The sequence below is a fragment of the Tympanuchus pallidicinctus genome, unplaced genomic scaffold (genome assembly GCF_026119805.1).
Source record: "Tympanuchus pallidicinctus isolate F22 unplaced genomic scaffold, pur_lepc_1.0 scaffold15, whole genome shotgun sequence".
In the NCBI taxonomy this organism is placed as follows: domain Eukaryota; kingdom Metazoa; phylum Chordata; class Aves; order Galliformes; family Phasianidae; genus Tympanuchus; species Tympanuchus pallidicinctus.
This window is the reverse complement of record NW_026294669.1, coordinates 29,311,688-29,333,463: the sequence shown is the minus strand read 5'-3', so window position 1 is coordinate 29,333,463 and position 21,776 is coordinate 29,311,688. Positions and strand designations below refer to the sequence as shown.

General features: G+C 38.1%; 1 protein-coding gene across 3 annotated transcripts in view; it reads left to right on the top strand.

Annotated features, from left to right (window-relative positions):
• Positions 1-21,776, top strand: part of GLS (glutaminase) — a 52,029-nt gene that overhangs the window by 10,917 nt on the left and 19,336 nt on the right. For all 3 annotated transcript variants that reach the window (XM_052675799.1, XM_052675798.1, XM_052675800.1), the window contains 10 exons: positions 1,072-1,201; positions 2,261-2,340; positions 4,196-4,359; positions 8,458-8,516; positions 16,112-16,144; positions 16,427-16,485; positions 17,114-17,180; positions 17,519-17,569; positions 19,956-20,132; positions 21,243-21,374. In XM_052675799.1, coding sequence (XP_052531759.1) covers positions 1,072-1,201; positions 2,261-2,340; positions 4,196-4,359; positions 8,458-8,516; positions 16,112-16,144; positions 16,427-16,485; positions 17,114-17,180; positions 17,519-17,569; positions 19,956-20,132; positions 21,243-21,374 — 952 coding nt within the window. The remainder of the gene's footprint in view (positions 1-1,071; positions 1,202-2,260; positions 2,341-4,195; positions 4,360-8,457; positions 8,517-16,111; positions 16,145-16,426; positions 16,486-17,113; positions 17,181-17,518; positions 17,570-19,955; positions 20,133-21,242; positions 21,375-21,776) is intronic.

Below are 21,776 nucleotides of genomic sequence, written 5' to 3'. Positions count from 1 at the left end.
TGCAAAGGGAGGATATTCCATCTGCCCAGTCATCTGCATGCAACTTTATTCTGACCTGGTGTTGACTTCTAACCATAGGATTACTGAAGTAGTGTTCAAAGTGATGTAATCTTTAATTGTTATGAGTTACTCCTAATTGGAAGAATGAAGTTCTCCTTCCTAGTAGAGCCCTGTATGTTCTTGAGTTCTCATCTGTCTGAAATAACAGCCTGCTTCTGCTTTTATGAACACTACCAGAAAGTGCAGTAGGAACGTTACAGATGTGTTAATTTGCTGTTAAGCCTGCCTTTCTCTTTCTTGCACTAGGATGGGGCTGTTAATCTCCTTTATCGGCTGTGCTTTAACGGTGTGATAACAGCTCCCAGTTCTCATCCTCTGCTGCCATTCACCCCACCCACAGATACAGCACTTAGCACAGCTTGTCTCACCTTGTGTTCCCAGCCTCCACTTCTGCTGTTCCTCCTGTATCAAGTCCTTTCCATTTTACCTCGTTGGTTGTAAATGTCCCCGATGGGCTGATGTTTGGAGAGCATGGGCGATGAGGTGATTGTGTTCTAGGTTAAAAGAAATCAGAAATGGTGGTAGTCTGAAGTGAGAGGCTTTGAGTCCTTTTCAGTGTTAATTTTATGTTTGTTTTAGATGTTAGCAAGGACTTAATCAGTTCTTCTGTTCTAACAGCCCACGTGTTTTTCAGTTCAGTTTGGTGTGTTGGCAGCTTCCTTGCTCATTAGCACTCCTTTGAAGGGGAAGTAAGGAAACTCTCACTTGTGTTGGTCCGAAGGACTGGGTGGCTTAAGCCCTACTTGAAGGGAAATTGATGGTATTTTGCTGTACAACCCCACAGTTGAAATAAGAGTTTAAACTACAATGGCATAGAAGTGAATGTATTAAAACAATTACAAATAACTTTTTAAAATAGGGATGAAGAATTCCTTCTAATGAGGACCTACTATTTTAGACACAAAAAAAGTTTAAAGGGATTGGCAGTCCTTAAGAAGCAATTGCATGCTGCTTAAGCAAGTCATCTTTTTGTCCAACTACTAATATTTATTTTCCTTTGACTTATTGCAGGTGTGTACAAAGTAACATTGTATTGCTTACTCAAGCTTTCAGGAGGAAGTTTGTCATCCCAGATTTTATGTCTTTTACTTCACACATTGATGAGCTTTATGAAAGTGCTAAAAAACAATCTGGAGGAAAGGTAACGTTGCCTATAAGTTCAACTTGAAGCTTCTCTAGAATTCTTGATATTGACCAAATTTGTTTGTTCCTTTTCAAGTAGGGGGCTTTTCTTCACGTTTCTAGCAGAATGTGAAACTGATAATTTGATGCAAGTAGTTGCAAAAGTTCAATTTGTTTGCAGCTTGTAAACTAAGATAAAAATGCAGCTCCAAACCTCTGATAGTCTTTTAAAGTTGTCGAGCTGAAGACACAAAATAGTGTTGGTCATTCTTAATTTTACCCAAGTTATAAAGCTGCTGTATTACTTGCTACTAAGGCTGTCTGTAACTGTTTTTCTAGCCTACAGCCTTCAGTTGTGTGAAGTAGCACAGCTTTTAAGTGCTAACTGTATTGTGGTTAGTAATTCAAGTTTTTACAAGTCCTTGTTTTCAGTGGTTAATTGAAAACTCCAAACTTCGTTAGAGTTTTGTTATTTGAAAATCCTAAATATGCCATAAAGTTGGACACGGGTTGGTCTTAGAACATGCTGAATCATAGAATGGCTTGGGCTGGAAGGGACCTCAAGGATCATCAAGTTCCAACCTCCTGCCACTGTCAAGGCCACCAAGCTCTGAATCTGGTACCAGAACAGGCTGCCCAGGGCCCCATCCAACCTGGCCTTGAACAGCTCCAGGGATGGGGCATCCACAGCCTCTCTGAGCAGCTTGTTCCAGCACCTCACCATCTCTCTGTGAAGAACTTCCCTGTGACATCCAATCTAAACCTTCCCTCCTTCAACTTAGAATCATTCCCCTTGTCCTATCACTATCTACCCAAGTGAAAAGTTGATTCCCCTCCTGTGTTTATAATCCCCTTTTGCTGAAGTATGTATTTCCATTGGAAAAAATACTCCGTTTGATAATGTCATCAGTATAACAATTTATAAGAGTTCTTAGGTTTGCTTTGTGATGACTTGGGATAATACAGTAGTACCTCTCACATCCTCACCACGTGCAGTTATTACCATAGACATACGCTAACATACAGTTAAATATTTTGGATGATGTAACATCTCTCTTTTTGTTTTTTGTTATGATAGGTTGCTGACTATATTCCACAGCTGGCCAAGTTCAGCCCTGACTTGTGGGGTGTGTCACTTTGCACAGTGGATGGGCAGAGGTATATTTTTATCTTGGAAATTTTGCTGTTTCAGGAAATTGAACTGTTTGATAGATGCAGCACTTCCTGGTATCTCATGTTTTAATAAAGAAAAAGCATTGTAGGAGTTGTTTAAGAGGTAAAACCTACTCGGACCTTATTCTTCTTTGTTTTAAATTTCTGCTGAAGCAAACTTAATTTTTGTTTTTATAAAGAGTTGCTTTAAGAGTATTTGTAATTACGCCGTAGAGGTGGGTTATATTGCTATTAGGAGCTGGCAACAAATAAATAAAGCTGAGGGTAATTTCAGTGATCACCAGAGGACAAGATAGAGGTGATGCTTATGTAGTATTAATCTTTGAAGGCTGATGATCTTTTGTCTGATAGCATCCATGCTTTGATTTAGACGTTACTTTTTTGCATTGTAATGTTGTTACTTTGTTACTCTACTCTTATTTTTATGTCCACTGTCGCTGGGTGAATATTCTTTACGAAGGAAGTGAATATGTGGAAACTGGACTGAACTTCAATCTGATTTTTTTGTTGTTGTTGCTTCAGATTTACCAAACTGTCTCCTGTTAGGGTGTGTATAGCTCTTAATATAGCTACAGTGATTTTTTTTATTGAACAATGACTCAGTGCAGCAGAAAACGGAGCCAAATGTAAAGCAGTATCTCACATCTTCTAGCTGAGAGGTGAGGTAAATTGCTGTGTCAACCTTTGTGACCTGATGACGTGTTTGATGCAGGCATACTAAGCTGAGTATCAGGATTCTTAGGTGTGTAGTTTGTCCCAGCTGAATGGAGCACTCTTGAGGTCATCTGGCTGCCTCATGGTGGCAGTGCACTGGGGGATATTTTAATATCATCTGTTACTATCTTTTTTTTTTTTTTTTTTTTAACTGTATATTGCAAGGTCTGTAATCTTCAACAAGTGCTGTGCAAGGTTTTTGATGTGCCTCTTAAATGCATTAATCTAAGTGAAACTTCTACCACCATTTTAGCTTCTTGCTTAAATGGCTGAACTGTAATAAAAGTTTCAAAAGTGAAGAATTTTCTTAAATATATTGACTTAGCATTTGCATTGTTTTGGATATTGCAGCATGCACTAATGAGAGTTTTTGCAATACTAGCTTTTGTAATGTTTAATATTGTTTAATGCTAATTTTCATAATGCCAGAAAGCTTCTGTAAATTTCTTTGGACTTTTCCCAGATTTTCTGCAAAAAAAAAACCCAAAACAGTTCTGATTTTGTCGTCAGACATGTGATAGCTTGGAACCTGTTGTTCTCAATGGGCCATATGCTGCTTTTGTGACTCATTCTCTTGAGCCTGGATTAGGTGTTGCAAATAAACTTTCTGGAAGATGTTATTTCATGTCTTCAGTAAAATACGTACAGCACTATCAGAGAGAATAGAACTACTGATAGTTCAATTGATAGTTCCAGAACAGAATTGGCTCTCATTTTTGCTTCCATATCCATCACTATGTGTAAGGGGCTACATCCAGGTTGACTGTACTCAGCTGAATAAATCTGGTACTAGACTTCTGGTGCAAACCTATTTCTTAATTAGCTTTCAGTTTATTGTATCTGTAATAATGACCAGTTTTGTCTTGTTTACTGTATAGAGGTGATTGTTAAAAACATAAAGCCTCTTTGTTCTGTTCTTTAAAATCATAAAATGGTTTGGACTGGGAGGGACCTTTTAGAGTTCCAACCTTTCTGCTACAGACAGGGCACTCCCCTGGTGTATAAATGTAGTTTAAGTAACTTTGTTTTTCCTGTGACTAGTCCCAGTATGCTGAGAACTGAATGAAGCACTTAATATAGCTGGAGAACAGGAGAATTTAAGCATCTTCATCTGTGTTTTTCGCAGGCATTCTATTGGAGATACCAAAGTTCCTTTTTGTCTTCAGTCCTGTGTAAAGCCTTTGAAATATGCTATTGCTGTCAATGATCTTGGCACAGAGTATGTGCACAGATATGTTGGTAAAGAGCCGAGTGGATTAAGATTCAACAAATTGTTCCTGAATGAAGATGGTAAGAGTTACTTAATATTTAATAACGCATTTACAGAACAAGCTACCCTTTTTTTCCCCAGTATTTTTATTTTACTCTATCTTCTAAAGTCTAACTGTTGTTGTCATACAAATGTAAAAGCAGTCTGTATACCACCTGGCCTCTCAGTGCTGTCAGGAGCAGGTGCTGATGCCAAAGGCTGGAGCTGGTTAGTACAGAAGTAAAACAATGTGCCTTCCCATGGATGATTCCAAATTAAATTTGGCTAGTGATTCAAAATGTACTTTTTTTTTTTGTTTGTGACAGGAATGTTTTAGCAAGAATGTCTTGCACGGTAGCTAGATTATTTCTTTTTGAATGGCATTGAAAAACAAGCATCAAAAGCGCTATTTTGAATGACATTATGGTAAAAATCTGAAAAAGATGACTCATGTAGCCTTAGAGGAAGTGCTGGATGTTATCTCTGAAACACAGATGCTTCCAGCAGATCTTTCTCTCCCAGTAAAAGAACAATGTTTCTGTTGCCATGGCAATCCGATTAATATTTAATTAATAAGACTGAAATATTTTTTGTCAAGGACTGTGTTGAATTTTATCTGTGTTACAAATATTGATGCAGACATTCACAAACTATAATGCATAATTCTATTTAGACATACAGAATGATTGGACTATAGTCTTACATTACTATTACTTTGAAGAGTGCTTAAGACAATCTTGTAATGGGGATTGGGGTTGTTAGAAATTGCACCAGAGTGCATGAAATTAAGAGAGAAGACTAATGCATGTGATGCAAACCTTTATGAACTTTTATTAAGTGTGTTGTTGTATGGGTGGTAGAGCTGACCTGAGAAACGTGTTAGCTGAAGGGCTGGTCACACTCAGGTTGGGTCTATACAGTCTTTAAAGCAGACAGTAGAGGTCAGTTACACGGAGAGTTGCATTTCTGCAAGTAAAAGAGGAAGAGGAGAAAAGGGGGTATAGCTTGTATATAAAAACCAAGTCATGTGAAGCTTGGACATGCAGCATGTCTAGCAGCTTTAACATAACTCTTTGATCAGGTTTGCAAACACACCATGTGTACATTTAGTCCATTGGCTTCCAAATTGTTATAGTCAGTTTTTATGTCTGCAATGAGGATTTTATGAGGTGATCTGCAACTATTTGAGAACTTTTTAGACACGCATCTGAAGTATTTTTGTTGTCTTTTTTTTTTAACCTACCTACTATATATAAGTTCTTGTATTTCTTAATTTACTACTCCTGGAAAGATTTCAGATAGTTTTAAATAGTGAAAAAAGCTAACAGAACAAAAAGTGTTGATAAGCATCATTCATATTTCGGGTAAGGTCTGTGCTGTGCAATGTAAATTTGGAATCTGATGCAGCCATGTGAGTATTCAATTTCAAAACTATTTTTAATCAAGGAAACAGTTCACCACGCAGTTCAGATTTCCATATGATTAAAGCAGTTTTCACGCTAATTAAAAGTTGCTTCAAGTAGCTTGGGAATTTCTTGTAGTAAAATGTGTCTGAAATACACATCACCAGGAGTATTAACTTCCTATAGTGATTGAGTCAGTTTGCAGTGTACTTCCTGCTGGTGAGTTGACACTGAAGTGTATCTGACAAGACTGTATCTGTGCACAGTCAGTGTCATCTGTTCATATATGTGACCTTTTGATAGTGGTCATTTGAAGTGTTAGTCCAGTGATACAGTTTCTTAGAATGTAGTCCAGTATTTTGGTAGAATCTAGTGCAGTAATAAATGTATTGTGCTCGTGTGGAGGTCTGTCAGGAAATGGCTTGTGCTGCTGAGGAATTTTGTCATCTAAAGGTGGATTTCTGTAGGTTTTGCATTGCACAAGCATGTTCTGATGCCTTTGTTACAAGGAACTAGTCACAGCACACCTGTCTGGTGTGTTAAAATGTTGCTTTTGTGCACGTGTGGCAGCTTCTGTTTCCTGTGCTCAAAGGCTGCAAACCGGAGTCGTGCTGGAAATGCTTAATGCCAGAGGTGGACAAAATGTCATAAGAACTGGTGAGGGAAAAGCAGTGTAATTTGAGTTTACAAGCTCAAAGGGAAGGTCTGGTTTGCATAAGGCATAACTGTGTGGCACGTTGCTAGAGCAATCTTACTGGTGGTCTGGCAGATTTTGAGTTATAAAGAACACATTTGTTTTTCACTGATTAATAGCGATGTCCAGGGGAGACAATTAATATGACTAGGTAAGTCATGTTTTCTTTTGAGCTTTGATGTATCTGTTAAATTCCTTAAGTTCCTTACATTAAAAGATGTAGAAGACAAGCATCCCTGTCCTCAGTACAGACAGAACTCTGTAGCAGAGCAGTGTGTTTGCTCTTCAGGCTGCTAGGCAGGTTGCTTAGGCAGAAGAGAAATGATGCAGTGCTGTGCTTAGTCAGGGCATCCCAGCTGGAATGGAGTGGCTGTTAAAAGTGGTGCTTTTCATTAAGGGTAGGAAGATGAATTTACTGTGAGATATAATGAGATGGTACGAGGAGACAAGAGACTTGCAGGGACACTGCCTAACAGTGGGTTTTTTTTCAGTAGAAGTAAATGATTGCCTTTATTTGATTAGTGTGTGGTTAGCAGTCTGTGCCAGTTAGCTTTTCAGAGCTTGATACCTCTTTTGAAGATAAACAGATGAGTCTGCTGACCTCTTCACAAACTGTTGTGATTGCATTCTCTGCCTTGGTTCCTTGTGGTAATACAGTGTGCAGTTCCTTACAGGTGACTTCTCCTGGGAGGTTAATGTGTTGCTGCTGCTATAGGAAAATGACTGTAACTTTTGGTAGGGGCCAACAAAGCAATGAAGGTCACCAGTTCCACATAATCCATAGCTTGAGGGAATGTGGGTGGGGTGGAAGGTAAACTTGGCTCCTGGGAGGAGGAGGATACTTAGGGAGGGATGTGGGTTTGCAGCACTGGGAGGATTTTGAGACAGCTAGGCAAAGCCATGGGTGACATGGTCTAACCTCAGCAGTGGCCTTGCTCTGAGTGGGAGGCTCCATGAGGTGAGGTCCCCTCTGACCAGCAGTATGAGATGCTGCGAGTCATTCATCTTCTGGCAGCTTAAAAAAGGGCACAGAGGTTTTGGTCCCTAAGGAGGCAGAGTTTGGAAGCTATTGAAATGGTAAAATCTCTCAAGTTTATTTTACTGCGTGTATTACGTATTAAAAGAGCAAACAGTTGATGTTTTTAAATGTTCCTTTTTTTCCTCCCACAAGTTTGGAGTTAAAGTAGCAACAGATAAAAGGAAGAATTCGAAACTGTCACAGTATTGTTTTTTAGACAGTGTAACCCTCAAAAAGCAACATCCTGTTTTAAAAGCCAAAATGTTTAAAAGAAAAAAAAGAATGAGAACTAGGAGATAGATGATGAAGAAAGAGAACTCCTATAGACTACTTGAAAAGTAGACAGCTAATCAAGAAAGTTTTTTTACTTTAATTTTTGATGGTGGTTCTTCCAATGGGGATGCCAAAGTATTGATAATATGGAGAAGTTGGGTTATAATAAGGAACTTAAGCCGTGGCAGGTGTAAGTCAATTCTGAAATGTTAAATCTCAGTGAGGATGGGGAAGGAATTACTTGTATTTCAGAAGAAGGCCATAGAAACCTCTGGTTTTTGAAGACTCAGGTTGCTGTGTTTATGTGCAGAAGTGAGGAAATGGAAGAATTGGAGAGGTGTTTTATTTCTTTACCTCTTGAGCTTTTAAAATCACTGAGACTCAGAGAAAGTTTGCAAGTCCCTTAGGGGTGTTGGTTCTTCTTGTTGATGCCACGTTGATCAAATATTGGATCACTGGAGGAGGTTGAGGTTAAAGACAAGGAGGTTAAAGACAAGGAGCCTTGCCAAACCGATGTGTTTACTGGATTGTTAAGTAGCATTGGGCAGTTTGTTATAAGCTGTAAAATACTTAGCCAAAAAAATAAAATAAAAAAAAAAAAATTGAGATCACAATATTTCTAGTTGAAGTTTGTATTCTGTTGTTATAGTTCCAAATCTTATATTGATCATTTTTCACTTCAACCTTTGACTGGCTTTGTTTGACCGATGTGTCTTCAGTTATATATGTAATTGAAAACTTTATTTCACAGACAAGCCTCATAACCCTATGGTGAATGCTGGAGCAATTGTGGTCACGTCTTTAATCAAGGTAAAAAATCATTTTTAGTTTCTCTCAGAGAATTTTAATAGAGTGTAGGAAAGTATCCTTGCATGTTTTCATTGTTTGTGCGCAGTATTTGATGGCAGTTTGCTTGTTAGCAGGTAGACAAGCTGGCATGTTTTGGAAATAAAACACTTCCAAACAAAGGCAGCTTCAAACAGTTTTTAAAAGTAGTTACAGTGCAGCTGGGAGACTTTAATGGTAGAGTTTAATGGTTTAATAGAGACTTTAATGGTAGAGTTTTAAGTTTTGTTTACTTCTTTAACTGGATAATACTTCAGATGCTACCGGCATGTCCCTATGAACATACTCTGTAGTACTTGGATATGTTTGCAAATGACTAATGCTTGTGCAATGTAAACTTAGAGTATTTCCTGCTGTGCAGAAGGAAAGGAAGATCCTGGGGATTCTAGGGTGATGCAGTTACATTAATTTTAATATGAAATGTATCTACTATTAACATACTGTGTAATAGAACTAGATTTAACTTATGGTATGTAGTTTCTTTTGGGGTGCTTAATGTACTTTCTTAAATGTGCTTGGGAACAGCCACCTGTATTTGCAGAGTAAACTGTCAGCTGAATAATGATTTCAGTCCATAATCTTGCAACTTTGGAAAAGCAGTATTACATTTTTTGCGTTAGAATAGCTGTATCTATTGTAAATGACATGAATTTCATGTAATGCTGATGTTTGCCAGATACTTGCTTTTTCTGCCTTTTTTTTTTTTTTTTTGGTAGGCACTGATACAAAAAAAACTGGTTCTTGGTTCTTTAGAACTCAGGATACCTGCTTAGAGGGCTGAGGATCATGTCAGTGCCCTGGAGATTTCAAGTAGAAAACTTAATGCTGTTACTTCAGAGGTCTAAAAAAGCCTTTGTCTTCCTTATGTTTCATTCTTTGTTAGCTACAGTGTGTTTCTTACCTCCTGTTTCCAAATTGTTGATTTTACAATTTCTTAGATCATGATTTTTTTTTTTTGTTATTTTATATTTAAAGAAGGTGTAAGAACTCCTGCTTAAAGACATTTATCTTTAATAGCTGTAGGTGAAAGAAAATGGCCTTAAATATGACAGGTAAATTTATTCACGTTTAATATTTTTAAAGGTTGACTGAGCATTGAAATTCACTTGAATAACAGTGAATTTTAAAATGACTTAACACACTTGTCAAATGTCAAGATGTTAGACCTACCTAGAACATGCCCTGTTGGTCATAAGGCAAAACACAGGCATGTGCCTCTTGCAGAGGGCACATAGTTCTTGATAAATGGTTTACTTTTAAATAGACAAAGTGGATTTGTTTATTGCATGTAATTGTGGTATTTGTTGAAAGGTTGGGGGATTGTTTTGCAGGGTGGATTTTTTTTGTTGTTCTTTTCTGTAATGTTCTTATTAAGAGTATTGCACTGCACTGATGTTTTTGCATGTGGTAACTGCACGTCTAATGGACACATATCACAATTATCACTTCATTATTTGTTTTGGCTGTGATTAAAATGTAGATTTTCATGTATTGTTTTCACAAAGATACCATTTATCATCTGACTAACTAACCAAACTAAACATGGTATTCTGGAAGAAGTTAGAGGGTCAAGAACTTACATACAGGCTATGTTTTCTTGTGAAATAACTTCTTTACAACCTCTTTCTTAGCAACATTCTTCCTAAACTGTTCAGTGACTTAAGTAATTCCAGTTTGTATTTGACTTAATCTAACTTAGATTTTTCTGGGCAAGGTGGCTTCATTAACCTTTGTTCTGCCCTCAGTTTCCCTGCATTCGTGTTGTTTGATTTCAGGTGCTACTTAAATATCTTGGTGGCTGTGTGTGGCTCGTGGAGTCCAAGATAATGAGAAGGCTGTTAAACAGGAGCGAATGTGTCACATGTGACAGGTTGAGGTAGTGATAGCATGTTGATAGCTCAGGAGAGATTGGTGCTGTATTTCAGCATTAAGAATGCTTTTACCTCCTTTGAGAGAGATGTGCTAAATTACCTTTTTCTGATTTATGAAATTTTGCATCCATTATGTGGTGCAGGACTCAGCCAGCAGAGATTAGCATGTGTGGTTGTGTCCATTACTGCCCTTAAAATCGGACACAAATCAGTTGTGGACAAGACATGGAGCTCACAGCCATATACTTTTTTTGTCAGAGTATGTACTGTGTTAATGTTTTATGGGGGGAAGAAACAGTTCTTGGGGTCACAAGTCCAGCTCTGACTGCACACTTTGGAACAGAGCACAGACCAAAGCGGTCATGCTGGTACTCGATACCTGTAATAGTAAATAATAACAAAAACATACGGGCATGCCAAGTTGTGCATTTGTTTGCCTTACTGTATGACCTACTCTTACCAGCTTACACGATTCTCCTGACATGCTTGGAATGTGTTCAGGTTTTATTGCCTTAACTTGTGGCTCTGCCCTAACGATATTTGCATTGCAAATACAGGCTGCTTCAGCAATTTAAAGCGTGTATTTGGAATGGAAATCTTTTAGCAAAAGGACATACTGTAGTCTTTTATAATGAAGATCATAAAAAGCCCTGAGGGCCTTTGTGCTTGTTTGTAATTGTACGGCCGTTTGTCTTTATTACTAGCTGAGGTTATATAGTTAGAACAATTCTGAAATAATAGCATTGAAAAAAACAGGAGTGGCAGTTATACCATCTAATGTGGAAAAATGGTGGTAGAATAAAATTCCAGGTCTCCAAGGAAATAGCTGAAGTGAGGATTCAGCTGCTGGCCAGATCTAGTATAGGTGTGGTGCTCCTGAAGCACCCAGCTTTGTGTAAATCACAGTCTTTGTCCCTACCATAGGTGGATGGAAATGCTTTCTTCTCTTGTTTTTCTGAAATGTTACACTTGATTCTCAGAGCGTGCCAGCTGCAGAGAGATCCACGGTTGTGTCAGAAGCATGGCTGCCTGGAGCAGTTGCTTAGGGATGCCAGTAGGTGAGGTGTGTCATTATGTGTCAGGGTCCTGTCTGCAGGTGAAAGCTTTTCTAGGTGACCAAGGTTTTGGGCACCAGCCTTGGGCTGCTCCTGCAGGGGGTCTCCCTGGGCAGAGATGAGCTCTGCGTGGTGCCTGTGGGCTGCAAAGGGACAGCCTGCTCCTCTGTGGGTCTCTGGGGTTGCAAGAAGCTGCTGCTGCATGCCTGGAGCACCTCCTGCCCTCCTTCCCCACTGACCTCGGTGCCTGCAGGGCTGCATCTCTCGTCTCGCCTCTTTCCCCTGTCTGCTGCTGCACAGCAGTTTTTCCCTTCCTTACATCTACTCTTGCAGAGGCTTGACCGGTGTTCCTCGCTGACTTGGCTCTGCCTGGCCGAGCTCCCGAGCTCTGATCTGACACAAAGCAGCTCTTGGGCTCTGCTCAGAATCCATCCCTGGGTCCCCTCTGCTACAAAGCCTTGCGATGTAAGCCCAGTGTAGGGTGCACAGCAGTACTCATAGTCCTTTCGCAAAGTTTGGTGTAGGTGAGGGTGAAAATGCTCATGTTTTCATGACCCTAAAGAGAACATAAATAATAGAAGTAAGTGTAGTGAATCCCGTATACTTCAGAGCATTATAAATATGCTGGTAGACTTCCAAGTATCTGTGTCTATCAGCATTGTGAAAACCTGCCTAGCTGTTCCCAGGTCTGTTTGTTGTCCTTAAAAAGCCTATACAATTCTTGAGGAGAGGAGAAGAAAGGCACATTTCTTACTGGCTTTATTTAAAATATATAGTACAAATTTAGCTTTACCTGCTGTCTTCTACCTGTTCTGTTTGCCCTTCGTGACAGACTGATGTGTAAAAATAACCCCAGACAGCTTTAAAATCTGTGTTGACGTTGTGATCTTCACTCCAAGATACTTGGCTTCGATTTGGGGAAGGTTCCTCTCTTCCTGAATTTTTCACTTTCTTGTCATAACTAATTTTGACTAGAGCATACATACATGCCATTTTGTGCTTGCTTTTTATTCCAACTTGTATGTATTATGTGTTAATTAACATAGAATGTGCAGTGGTCTGTGGCTTCCCGTTTTGGAGTGGTGTTTGAAAGGGCATGTAACACTCAGTGGTTACCTCTGAAAGTATTTAATCCTTGAAGGACGCCAGGATGTTTTTACATCTATTTGAAATGGTAGTAGTCTTGCTCTTTGTGGGTTGGATGCTGTCTGTGACAGTGTGCTCTCAGGTATTTCAGAGCTGAAAATGGTACACTAAGCAGCCAAGATACCAGCTCTCACAGAACATGCTCAGGTTAACAAATAAAAAAGCATGTAAGTAAAGAAAGCTAGAATACAAATATTAAGCTTACCTAAAATGTACAAATGGAAAAATTGTTTTCTTGCTCTCTAACCTAGTGCTAGGAGCTTTTTCCTGGATGTTTGCTACAGAATATAGTTGTAAGTTATGATGGTTTAAAAAAATTCCTGACGTATTTTTGATAATCATCTTCTACCTTAAGTCTCATAATCCAGACACTCTTTATTAGTTTGGCTTGGATTCAAAGTGAAAATAGTATTTTAACAAGAGACGCATGGTAAGAGCTTATGTGGTCTAATTTTCAAAGTGTTTAGTGTTGATCAATGAGAAGTGGCTAATATTAACTACTTTTCTAATAAATATTGCCAGATTTCTCTAGTTGCAAACTCTGGGAAGTATCCGTGTCTCTCCTTTCCTATATACGTGCAGGCTTGCAACTTACCCAGTTGTGCTCGATTGCTTTGTAGTTTTCCAGTAGAAATATGAAGTACCTTGTTTGAACACAGGGAAGATCACTAGAAACCTTAGACAGTCCAAAAAGGCAAACCCAAAACAAAAAACCTGATGATGGACAGCTGTAGCTTTGCTGTAGTTCTGAGTGTTTACAGAATTGTATTGAGCTGTCTTTTCCAAGTCGGATTTTTTTCTGTCTATCAAACTGCTTCAATCTTAACATTTTTTATTTCATTTTGTATTCATTTAGAAGTGTTGTTTTCATATGTATATACACACAAGCATGTGTGCAGTCGGTGTGTATATGAACATATGTTCCAGTAAATGCAGTGTTTGTGGATTTAGTGCATGGAATGTTTCCTTCTATGTCCTAGGCAGGTGAATTGCATCTGAACAACAACAACAGCGAAAAAGTTTTGTCTCAGTGCTCCCAGCCTCAGAAAAATAAGAAGCATTTACACAAGAACGGATGGTTTCTTTCTTTGTTTCAGTGACTATGGAAACATTGCTCAGCACGCTGCTAGGATTTAGTCTGCACTTAGATTTTCATCTCAGAACATGCATTGTGTTTGTGTCTCTTTAGCTTTCAGGAAGGAGGGAGGCACGCACCTGTAAGCTGCTGAAGCAGGGAATTGCTAGCTTGGTTTTATTGTCATCAGGCGTAAGGAAGCAAAGTTTTCTGTTTTGTTTTCTGTTACGTTAAACTCGTTCTGAGGTCTTGGTCCTATGGATACTTAGGCAAATATCTTAGGTGCCACGAGTGGTGAAACTTCAGTAACAATGCTCTCATTTGATGTAAGGTACCTATGGACGTTTGTGGAGCATCAAGGACTGAAAATGCATCATCTTGATGTAGTGTGCAGAAGGTTTTATTCCTAAAATGTGGAGTAGATGCAACCGCTACAAAGGAACCTTTTTTATGAGTTAATGCAGAAGAAGTTTGCATTGGGTCTTTTGCCCACAAACTGTATAGGATGCTGGAAAAGCCAGGTTTTTGTTGAAGGGCAAGGGATTCTTTTTTCAGCTGGGAAAAAAAAAGTGAATTATGATGTATTTCTATTTTTGCAGAAAGCATGATCCCTTTCTCCCTCTTTCTTTTTTTAACAAAAGATAATGTTTTGATTTATTATGTCTAACCATACAATTATCAATGCAGCATCCCATAACTAATGCTGACCCACTTTCCCAGAAAAGATGTTCATTGTGCATTTGAAAGGTTTGAAAAGGTTTTTGTGGTTTAAATGTTGTTACATATTTTACAGCATTAGGATCTATGGAATATTTTGACAACTGCAACAGTTCAATGAAGTTGGTAATTTCTTCTTTTAATTATTTTTCATTGAACAGATTTGGAGTTAAATTTTTAAGGCTTGTGTTCTGGTGTATTAAACAGGAACATTTTGATGAAATGTCATTTATATTTTTTTATTACAAATTAGCAAGAGACTGACTGTAAGTGTAAGGCTAAGCATAAGGTAACCATGGGTGTGTAATTTTGACAAAGCAGTGTGGTGTTACTTTCAGCTAGTGACTGTACGTGTGTGACTGCACATCTTGTAGCTGAGCTGGTGCATGGGCTGCAGAGACTACCTGCAGCACCTTAAACTATAGCCAGAGTGGGAAATGAGGCTGGCTTTATGCATTTTCATTAAGTAAAATACTGGTTCATATCTAGTTTCAGTTTTTTCCCCTTTTCCCCCATCCCCATACTGAACACTGTGCAAGTAGTATCTCAAAGAGCTTCCTAAACAGAGTATTTTATCTAAATAAAATATAAATAATCTCAATATTGAAGATGAGAGCATCTTCCCCAGATGTATTGTTTCCACTTGTGTACGTGATGCCACTGTTTTTTAAACTTCCTAAAAAGCTGCTACTTTAAAAGATTTCCTGCTCAGCCCCTCCTGTCCCCCAGCAGACCATGCACTGTTCTTAAATCTCCCAGCCCAGTTTCAATGTCTAGCTGGAGGAATTTGTTACAAGTTGTTTGTCAGAGCGTAAAGAAGTAACACATCCTCTACTGGCAGCTATTAAAATTGAGCTTACTCCTATAAAAGAGAAAAAAGCCCCGAGTGCAACCTTTCACACCTGTGTCCCCATGCCCCCTTCCCAAAGGGGCGGAAAAAGACCGACACAAAAAACCAAATGAAGTGTCCCCTGACCCTACGAATGAATGTTCACTAGCATCCTCACACATTTTAGACTTTTCTTTACGTTGCTAGCAAAATGATGTACTTGATGATGTACTGCAGTATGATGTGAAATTTTATTTTTCTGTTTAATTTTTTAATAGGTAGGACGTTAATCAGCTATTAAATCAGATACATTTGATTAAATGCAGTTATTTTCACAGTAAGGGTAACACTTTATTCTAAGTCTTCAGTCTAAATCTGTAGTATGGGCACTAGCAATGGAAAATATTTTAGCCTATGTAGCCTGCATTTTGCTATGCTCAGCTCTGCTGATAATGTAAGATTACCTGTGTTTACTAATCTATATAAAGTTAACGTTTTCATTATAATTATCCTGCCTGCAGTTATTTTTGTATTTCTTGCTTTAACTATTATTGTGTTAAACACGTAAAGTTGAGTAGAGAACACTTAAAACAAAGCATACCTCCTTCAGCTTAAATTCATTCCAACGTGCAGGTGTTGGATAACTCTTAGATTGCTTTTTATTTAAATAATTTTTTGTTTAAGTGATAATTAAAGATTTACTTATCTAACACCTTAGTTTGTTGTTAGTATGTGAAATGACTGTAGTACCGTATTCTTAATTAGCCTCATACCTTAGTTTTATGCAATAAATATCCTAATGTTAAGTGAACTAACTTCTTTCCCATGTTAACATTCTTTGTAAATTATTTTTTCTTTTCTTGCAGCAAGGAGCAAATAATGCAGAAAAATTTGACTACGTAAGTGAATTATGACACTTGGTTTATTCTGACTAAAATGGGTGGTAGCCACCTTAAATTTCCACCTGCAGTTAACATTGCTATTTTAAATCCTTTCAAACTCTCCTTGATCTGAATTTGGCTGAATAAAAGATATAATGATTTGGGCTGTGATTGCAAATTTATGATGCAAGAGACAGGCTTAGCGTAAGGCTGGGTTGAGTGTTGAACAGTTGTAATTCTTCCATCTGAAAATGTTAGCTTGCCTCTTTTTTTTTCCCCCTTCCTCTCTGTCTTTAACAGGTTATGCAATTCATGAATAAAATGGCTGGTAATGAATATGTTGGATTCAGTAATGCTACGTAAGTATTTTTTATATGCTTAATACCTCAACTGATAGTTGGCATGTTGAATGCACGACGAAGTTTAGTTATTTATGTTGAAAGGCATCATTTAATATTTACAGGAAATAGCTTGGGCTTAAAATTAGCAAGAAATGAAGTTGTGCATGTTTCTGTGTTGCTGTGACTGGTCTGATATGGAAGCAATCATTTTCTCCTTGAGAAATTATTCTGTCGTAGTGCTGTGGTGCCGTGGCTCTGAGAGCTGTAAATGCACATCTTAGCTTTCTGGCATTCATTCCTTGTCTGGTTTGATCGCAGCTGTCAGCGAATGATGCTTTTGCTGCAGCTTATTCTCAGAGGTCTCAGTCTATTACTGTCTTTTTAGAAATGCTTTTAAAAGAATGATCTTCTACTTGTTTGTCTTAAATAAAAGTAAAACTGTGTATGTATAGGTAACCAGTAATGTGTATGTTCAGATGTTGAAGTTTGACCCTAACTACACTTGAACAGAGTGCACTGGGATGAGTTTTAGGGCAGTTTCTGGTCTGTTAGTAGAATGCTTGTGTTCAGAAGCAATGTATTTTTTTACCTGTGGTTTTAATGGGTTACATCATGCATTTCTGATTTCTTGTTGCTTGGTTTCAAGGTTCCAGTCTGAAAGAGAGAGTGGAGATAGAAACTTTGCAATTGGCTATTACTTGAAAGAGAAAAAGGTTGGTCTCTTATGTTTGTTGTATTTTGAAGAATGCTTTTCATAGTCTATGAACTTTTAAAACTTGTTTCATTTTGTGTTCACGATCATGTACATTATTGTAATACTGTACATGTATTTCATACTGTCACTCAAAATGCCCAGCCTTTTGTAGGGTGTGAATACTTACGTCGTTTTAACAATACCCGTAACCTCATTTCTGTATTACAGGATGAATTATCACATCATAAATGCTTAATCCGTGTTGTACAGATGACTTTGTAAGATTGGATGCATTTTGTTGTTGAAAAACTTAAAGCTGCTTAATTGTACTTAAAGACTTCTTTTTCCCTTCCTCAGTGCTTTCCGGAAGGCACAGATATGGTTGCTATACTGGACTTTTATTTTCAGGTAATTAGCTCTGAAATTGAGACTCAGAATGGGGTTGGAATTACTGTACTAAGCAATAGAAACTTGTTCTGTCATAGATGGGGGAGGTTTTAATGTCTTGTAATTAAAGTTGCCAGTGTCTGTTAAACTGTTTGGAAGTGAACTGTATACATTTGATATATCCAGATTTGCTTTTGTTTAAGTGATTTATGTAAGTGTTTATTATTGCTTTATTGCTAATGCATACTAGTAGCAGTCTATGAAGCACTAGCAGTTCAGAAGCTTGAAATGTTGTGTTACTTGAATGAATTTGCTATACTTTATGATACTGTGGAGAATGTTGAACTCATGCATAACTAAAATTGTATCTGCATGCCATACTGTAAGCTCAGCCATAGTGTTATAAATGAAATGACTTGAGTGTCTTTTCCTTTATTGTTGAATTTGATGCATATAAGACAAAGTATCTTTTCAAATGCCTTCTTCCTTCCCCCATGCTGCTTGCCTCACCTTAGTAACTGTTTGCAACTGTCGCAAAATGAGAACTTGGCAAGTGGGAGGTATTTCCTAAAGAAAGAGTTTCCTAACATGAGAATATGCATAATTCAGAATTCAGTCAGATCTTGTGCATGCAGTTCTCAAGAGGCAGTTCAAGTTGTGTTACTGATCCAGTCTGTCTGGGATATTTAAAAAAAAATCCAGAGTTAGTTCTCAGGAAGTCTGATTTAAATTCATGATACTTGCTCTTACCTGTGCAAACTAGTGGTTTTTAAGTGCAAATTTTGTCAGAGCCTTTTTTTTGTTTGGGGTTGCACATCTAGTCTTGAAAGTGAATGGAGCTTTACAGTGTGTATGTAAATTCAACTCAGTTGACTTCTTAAGTTGAAAACTAGATGAAAACTGAAAGTCTGCTCTGAACTCGTGTTATCACAGAACAAAGCAGACAACTTATTTCAATTTACTGGTTAACCATCCTTGCAAAATGCTTCCTATCCCACTGCCTCAAGTGCTGGTGTGCTTCTGAGCACTAAGCTTTTCACAAGTTAAGAAAGGCCAAAACTAAGTTTCCTGATGTAGCTACAGCTTGGCCTTGTTGTCCTCACCTTCATGGTTCCCATTGTTTCTTTCTTATCCCTGTTAAAATGTCCTTTTTACTCCAAACTCAGAAAACTGGAGGCACGTACACGAGTGCCACTCCGAGTGGCAAGTCAGTGTTTTGTTTTCATTGCACAAAGCTGCTTTTTCTGCTCTCAGATTCTACTTAGAAGGTATTTTTTTTTTTCCCTCCTTCCTTACTTGTTCAATTGGGAACCAGTAATGAACTTACTTTCACGTTACCTCTGTAAAGTGGGGAAGGATTACTCTAATTTTGCTCAACCGAGGTACAAAATGTAGGCACTTAAACTGAGAACCTTGAAGCACTTTCTTCAACGTAGGCGATGTTCTGTAATACTTCGTATGTTTAAAACCCAGTTGCCATTTTAGATGCGTCTCAGACGTTCTCTTGATTTGCAACTCCAGTTGGTTGGACTAGGATGTATTGAGTTTGGCAGCCGGAAAATAAGAATTCCAGGTAGTAACTACTCGTGCAAACTTGGCTTAGGTAACTTCATGAAGTATCATGTAATGACTGTTTGGCAAAAGTACAAGCACTAGTTTGTTTATTTTTCAGAGTAGCATTTCAGCTTCAGGTTGAAACCAGCTTATCTTTTGGTTTCTGCAGACATGAGGCAGCATCAGGTGATGGCATCATATCACATTTCCTGATGTGTCACCAAAGTATGTATAGTCTGTACTGAAGCAGGGATCCTGGGTGAGACTATCATGTGGTCATTATCTCTAGATACATCATAAAGCATATATGAGACAAAGGTAAAACTAAGGCTATGCAGGAAATGCTAGCATTAAGACTTGTATGTGCTAGTGTGCGCAGCTTTGAAATGTACTTTTAGTGGATGTGGGTGGTCTTGTAAGGCTTAAAAAAAAACAACCAACAAAGCACTGCACCTCAATTTGAAAAATGGCTCCTTAATGGCTTTGCCAATTAAGCAAATACAGAATACTGAGGTTATTTTCCAGGCTGGTTCCTCTCAAGGCAACCTAAGGGGGGTTGGGGGAAGGAATCAAACTGAAACACTAAACTCACAATTAATAATAACTCAAAGATTAGTATATTAAAAAAAAAGCTGTTATAGTATATTAGTATAAAACAAAAGCTGTTGCTGGGATCTTTGTATCTTGACAGTAGTAAGATTCAGATGATGCTATTTCATGCCACTAGTGTTATCTGTAACAAATGTTATGCTGCAGGTTATTTTATGAAATCTTATTTCTGTGGAGATGTAGTGGGCTGTGCTGACTGTGCTAGAGGTACCAGTTTGTATAATATGACTTTCTTTTCCATAAGCTTTGCTCAATAGAAGTAACCTGTGAGTCAGCAAGTGTGATGGCTGCAACTCTGGCTAACGGTGGCTTTTGCCCAATCACTGGTGAAAGAGTGCTGAGTCCCGAAGCAGTCCGGAATACCTTGAGCTTAATGCATTCCTGTGGCATGTATGACTTCTCAGGGCAGTTTGCCTTCCATGTAAGTAATTTTCAGATACTTGTTAGAGCTGACTGGGAAGATTGATAGACTGTGCTATTGTTTTCCACAGTCATCTAGTTTGCTTTTGCTGTGGGTGGGGAGGAGTTACGTGAATTGTTTAGGAATCCAACGTAACTTACGTGAAATCCTCAGAATCCATGGCACTACTTGTACTCCATACCTCATTGTACAGTGGTGTTCCCAGCAGTTTTGCATTTGGGAATCCTTTTCAACCTGAAACAAACTAAAAAAGGCTATTGGTGAGAGAAGTAGGTGACTGATGCAGCGATCACTGGAAGCAGCAGAACTGAATAAGACCTGAGGCAAGGGAAATAGAAGATAGCAGGAAGCTTTTGTGAACAGTTGCTTTCTCTGACTCAGGATGTTTAATGAGTTGTCCTCATATGTTGAAATAGTGATGTTGTGCACAGCACGTGTACTGTAATGTACGGCTAGGAAACAAACCCTGTTGTGTGAGTATTGAAGTACGTACTGCAACTTACTTGTATGTTCAGTGGTTTGAGTGTTTTCAATTTTCCTCATTGCATGGATGTAAAATTGAGCGTGATGTTTTGTGTGACCTAGAAAGTTATTGCTTACTGAGCTGTTGGGGATATGTGACATGTTAGTTACTATTGAAACAAAACAGTAACTTTGTTCAGATAATAAATAAGTAGGTTGTTTAATGAATTAATGTGCAGGTTTTCAGTTGGTTTTGTTTTTTCTTTTTTTGCATTTTCAGTTAAATATTTATATAGTTTTGTACTACTCTCATGCTGTGAACTGCTCATGACAGACGTGTTTATTACTGCTGAGTCATAACAGCTTTGTTACAGCAGCAACTTTGGGTTATCTTTTGCATTGTGTTACTGACTTGTGTGTTATTGGGAGCTAATAACTTTGAATACATACTGCAGATTGCCGTGAACTGAGGTCGAGGTTGTAGTCCATCTATAAAGAGAAATAATCATGCTTTGTCAGTGTTTTATAGATCACACTTTTATAAGTGCTGTGTAATCTTTGGTAAAATAATAATCTTTGGTAAAATAAATTGCATGTGTTACAGGGGTGACGAATGTTTGCAGAGGTAATTCTCTAATTGTTTCATAGGTGGGCCTTCCTGCGAAATCTGGAGTTGCTGGTGGGATCCTTCTGGTTGTTCCTAATGTCATGGGCTTAATGTGCTGGTCACCTCCTTTGGACAAGATGGGCAACAGTGTTAAAGGGATTCACTTCTGTCATGTAAGCAAAATTACCTTTAGCCTAGTCTTCTTTTGTAGCTGGTGCTAACTGAGCTTCAGTTAGCATAGCTGACAGTCCACTAATATAGTGGGTTGTTTTTTTGTTTTTTTTTTTTTTTTTTAATTTTAATTCTTTCTTGAGTAACAGATTACATTTGATCCAAGGGTGAAAAACTGAGACAAGATGTTTGCATTTTATCATAAACAGCACTTAAATTTTGGGAATGTCTAGAAACTACAATGCCAGAAATATGGGGAAGTAGACTGTGGGCATACTTGGCAGTGGAATGCTTTGTGACTTAACAAAGGCATTAGTCTCCTTTATGCTGCATTAGAAGGTGTAGAACTTGATCTGGAAGCTTCTCTTCCTTTACACTCAGAAACAGCTTTTAAAATGTTAGAA